The following is a 4,575-nucleotide window of genomic DNA, read 5'->3' on the forward strand; positions in this document are numbered from 1 at the left end:
TACCAACAATCACATTAAAAAAATATACACTTTAAAAAAAAACAAAAAAAAATCAGGTAGCCCTGAATTAGGACATTTAGGCTATCCATCTAATAGTAGCCTACCAAAATCTAATTAACAGTAGAAGTTAAATCTTACTGTAGTCTTCAAATCTGGGTACTGTCTTACGTTTTAAAATCACAAAGAGAGTTTGGTCCCATCAGGTTAACGTGACAGTCATGACTCATGCAGCTCTAAGCTTTTCTGCTTCTTTTGTTTTTCTCGCGATCTTCACAACACGCATTACATTACGTATTTCACGGCACACTCGTTTTATGTGTATTTGGCGCCACCTATTGTTGTGTGTGTATTATTGACATGTCAAAGTCTAGACCCTGAATATAAGACCACCGCGTTTTTTCAAAAGTATTTCCAAGAAAAAAACAGTCTTATATTCGGGTCAATACGGTAACTCCGACTGGATTCGTCTGAAAGAAGAAAGTCATATACACCTAGGATGACTTGAAGGTGAGTAATTTATGGGTTAATTTTTTAAGTGAACTAACCCTTTAATGAATCTTTGCAAATCGTCTTTCCTAATAATGTGCTAATTAGTAAGTTTCACAATGAATGCAGCTAAAGTAAACAGTCTCTCTGAGAGCAGCTCGAAAGAGAGGGGCGGGGTCAGCAGAGCTCATTAACATTTAAAGGAACATGCTACAAAACGGCTTGGTCTGAAAAGGGCTGGTTTTGACAGGATAAAAAGGGTGTTGTTTTACACTGCCATTGAGAAATTTTAACCAAACTATGTTACAGACTTTTCATTAAGACCCTAAAGAATCATATCAACTTGTGGAAAATGGGCATCCGATGACCCTTTTAAATGCAGCATAGCCTTCTCATGACTGTGCATGGATGAATCCATTTGTTTGATTGGCTGTTCTGTATTTCCTCATGTGTAACCATGTTCATTAAGAATAAATCTGTTTACAGTGCATTGTGTTCTATGATTAATTCTTGTATTTAACCAAGTGTTATACACCACATTGAGGAGATTACTAAACGTCGCTGTAATGCAAAGCACACGAAATACCTTTTGTTAGAAGTTTTTTTCTCACTGAAGTTTGGTGCATTATGTTTTGAACAGTCACTTTTTACAGACACAGAGCTGGACACATGTGAGCCTGATCTTACACTAATGACACAAAGAACAGAGAGGAAAAAACATTATTATGGGATTTGTGTTGCAAGTTTTTTCTCTCTCAAAAACATTTTTTCCCCATCAAAAGACTTTCTTTTTCTCTCTTCAAAGTGGAGAGATAAAATTAGCATGCAGTATTAACCTCGTAAGTAAGTATAACATCTAACACTGCTTTCTCTGTTTATTTGTGAATAATGCATTTACAAGAAGGATTTGAACATTACAATTAAAACAAAATCAGGTTACATATGGCATTTGTCGCCATATGGCATTGTTCACGTTTAATTTTAAGGCTTCTGTACGATCTAGTGTTTGATTGCTACAATATAAACTACCAATACAAGCTAACTATACCTACATGTATGACCAACACTGAGAAACATTAAATACCTTTTGGTAGATGATGGTTGTTTCTCACTGAAGTTTGGTGGATTATGTTTTGAACAGTCACTTTTCACAGACACAGAGCTGGACACATGTGAGCCTGATTGTACACTAATGACACAAAGAACAGAGAGGAAAAAACATTATTATGGGATTTGTGTTGCAGGTTTTTTCTCTCCCAAAAACATTTTTTCCCATCAAAAGACTTTTTTGAAGAGAGATTATTTTCTCTTCAAAGCCTTTTCTCTTAGCATTTTTCCTCTCTCTGATTTCTTTCCTCAAGAGGCAACACAGGAGAGATAAAAAATAATGGCTATCAAAAATTAGCATGCAGTACCAACATCGGTGCCTGTAAGTATAACATCTAACTCTGCTTTCTCTGTTTATTTGTGAGTGATGTAGCGTTTGGACCAATCAGACACACATTTGTTCATTAGATTTAACAAATCAATTATTCATTAGATTAACATACATTCAGACCCCTCACCCAATAAACATACTGGGTGCCTGGATGTCTGCGAACGACCACAGGCCCCTGGTCACCATGGCAACCACGACACCTTTGCTAGACCAGATAAACTTTATGACCTAATGGCATGTTGAGAGTTCTCCCTCTCACTATATTTTAGACACATAATGCACAGCAAAATGGACTCTTCTCTAATTAATTCATAGGAAAACCTTTCTGTGACTGAACACACATCTCCTCAGGACATTGTGTATACCATTACTTTTCTCGTATATTGTCTGTTGAATTGTATACTGTTTTGTGTGTGTTATGACAGATCACTAGTTAATATAACCCCACCGATACCATGTTTGGTCTCTTTGAATTTGTCTTCTGATGATCTAAATGAGCATTTATATTTTATGTGGGTACATAGGCAATATATTAGTGTTCTTTAGTAACTTTATATATTAGTGTTCTAAGAATCTTTAGTAATTTTGATTCGAGTTCCATATGCAAATGGAACTCACACAAAGTTCCAAAGTCCCATGCTCTCACACAACGGGTCATAAAACTCCCCAGTATTTCCAACCTCCCGCTTGGAATTTCAGCCTTTCTCATTGGACAAGCCCATCCTGAGAGGCGTGAATCTTCTCAGACCTTAAAAGGCTCACGCACAGTTCCGCCCACGTTGTGTTTTTTTTCTCCTGCTCAGTCTTCTGCTAAAACCTTCTGATTGCGGCCAACACATAGCCAGTCAGTCTGCGGTTTTGTTAGATGCTGAGATGATGAGGATGTGAGCTAGCACCCCTCTAAGGGCACCCTAAGTCTGCGCCAGGCCTCGGGCCTTGACTTTCCATTCACCAAAGGTCCTAGGATCTCAGCTGATGTCTCTCTTATCTCTTTTTCACTTTCCACTGTGAAGAAATTCCCAGTCACCATCGAGTCAGAACATCTTTGGAGTTCATCACTCTTCAAACCCGAAAGAAGGTGATCGCGACTCCTACACCACCGAACCTCCAAACCATCAAGACTTTCATCCGAGACGGCATCCGTACACTCGTTCCAGGCCAAGGCAATGCAAGTATCGTACATTTAACTAAACGAAACAGAGGTTTAGTTAAGCTATAGACCCCGTTATAAACGGCGCTGATGGTTTTACTCAGGTGATTAACTGACTCTTTCCATAGCTTCATTCTCTGGTTTTCCTGATGGTTTCATCCATCAAGCCTCATTTGCCCTTTCCCCTGTATGAGTGATTGTTTGTTTGTTTGTTAGACTAGTTTGTGTTAGTGTTTAGTTAATAAATCTCTTGTGCACAAATTAAATGAGTTTCTGATTCTGCCTTGCAAATTAATGTCCCTTTACGATTTTGATCCTTGCTACATGCTCTAATGCATTAATACTGTATGAAAGTATTTTACTGTGGCCACAGAAATATTCATTTCCTAGAGTTGATATGAATTTACACTGAATGTTCGCTGGACGAACAGATTAGTTGAGGGCAATTTAATTCTGCTACAGTTACTACTGGCAGCTGATATAAATAATTGTAATTAATCATAATTAATTGTAATTGTTTATATTAGGGATGCTCCGATCCGCCTTTTTCGCCTCCGATACCTAGGGTTCGGTATTGGGCAATACAGATACCGATCCGATATCAGTGAATTTTTTTCCCCAATTTAAATAAATGTAGAATTTATATATCTCTGTGAAAGAATGATTAACAGTTCCACACACAATCTACTAGATACAGACTACTTCATTATAAAGAAAAATAAAATAAACAAATATGAAAAAATATAGGCCTATGTATATTTATAATCTATGAAAAATATTGATAATAAACTAGGTTAGTGTCACAGGTGCACTGCTGAGCGGACTGAGGAGCAAGGAACGGAGAGAGACGAGGAGTACATCAATCCAAATGCCTCCGGAAGGCGTGTCCTCACGCCATATAACATCCAATGGGGAGGGGGGGTTGGGCACTCTGGAGGTCCCTCAGGACAGACACGGGACAGTGGGCCTCCAGAGCAGTACCCGTTCCAGGTGCCATGGCGGAGCCGGGGACTCGGGAGGTCATGGCGGAGCAGGGGACTCGGGAGGCCAAAACGGAGCAGGGGACTCAGGAGGCCGAGGAGGAGCAGGGGACTCGGGAGGCCATGGCGGACTCAATTCAATTCAATTCAATTAAAAAAACTTTGTTAATCCCAAAGGGAAATTGCTTTCCATGTTACAATTGCTCTCAAGAAAGAAAGAAAGAAAGAAAGAAAGAAGGAAAGAAAAAATATATATATATATACCTATATATCAATAAAATAAAAAAAATAAATAACAATAAAACACATGTAAATAATAATATAAAACTATACCAGTAAAAATGGTAGTTTAGATCAAATATAAAATTAATTAAAGTGGAATAAAATGACAAATGTGCAATATAATAAGTCCAATATGGTAATGGTAATTAAGTACAGTTGTTATATAGTATGTATTGCACACTAATCTTAGTATTAATAAATAGGCAGTAATAATAATAATAATAAATTGCATTGCACAA

The 4,575-nt window shown here is 37.7% G+C and overlaps 1 protein-coding gene across 1 annotated transcript in view; it reads right to left on the reverse strand.

Moving 5' to 3' along the window:
- LOC107573718 (uncharacterized) overlaps nucleotides 1–4,575 on the reverse strand; it is a gene marked incomplete at its 3' end in the record, with an annotated part of 31,137 nt that overhangs the window by 20,566 nt on the left and 5,996 nt on the right. Inside the window, exons 6-7 of the mRNA XM_016260161.1 lie at nucleotides 1,571–1,675; nucleotides 1,098–1,174 (exon numbers count right to left, since the gene is read on the reverse strand). Coding sequence (XP_016115647.1) covers nucleotides 1,098–1,174; nucleotides 1,571–1,675 — 182 coding nt within the window. The remainder of the gene's footprint in view (nucleotides 1–1,097; nucleotides 1,175–1,570; nucleotides 1,676–4,575) is intronic.

Source organism: Sinocyclocheilus grahami, unplaced genomic scaffold (genome assembly GCF_001515645.1).
Source record: "Sinocyclocheilus grahami isolate Dianchi unplaced genomic scaffold, SAMN03320097.WGS_v1.1 scaffold2015.1, whole genome shotgun sequence".
In the NCBI taxonomy this organism is placed as follows: domain Eukaryota; kingdom Metazoa; phylum Chordata; class Actinopteri; order Cypriniformes; family Cyprinidae; genus Sinocyclocheilus; species Sinocyclocheilus grahami.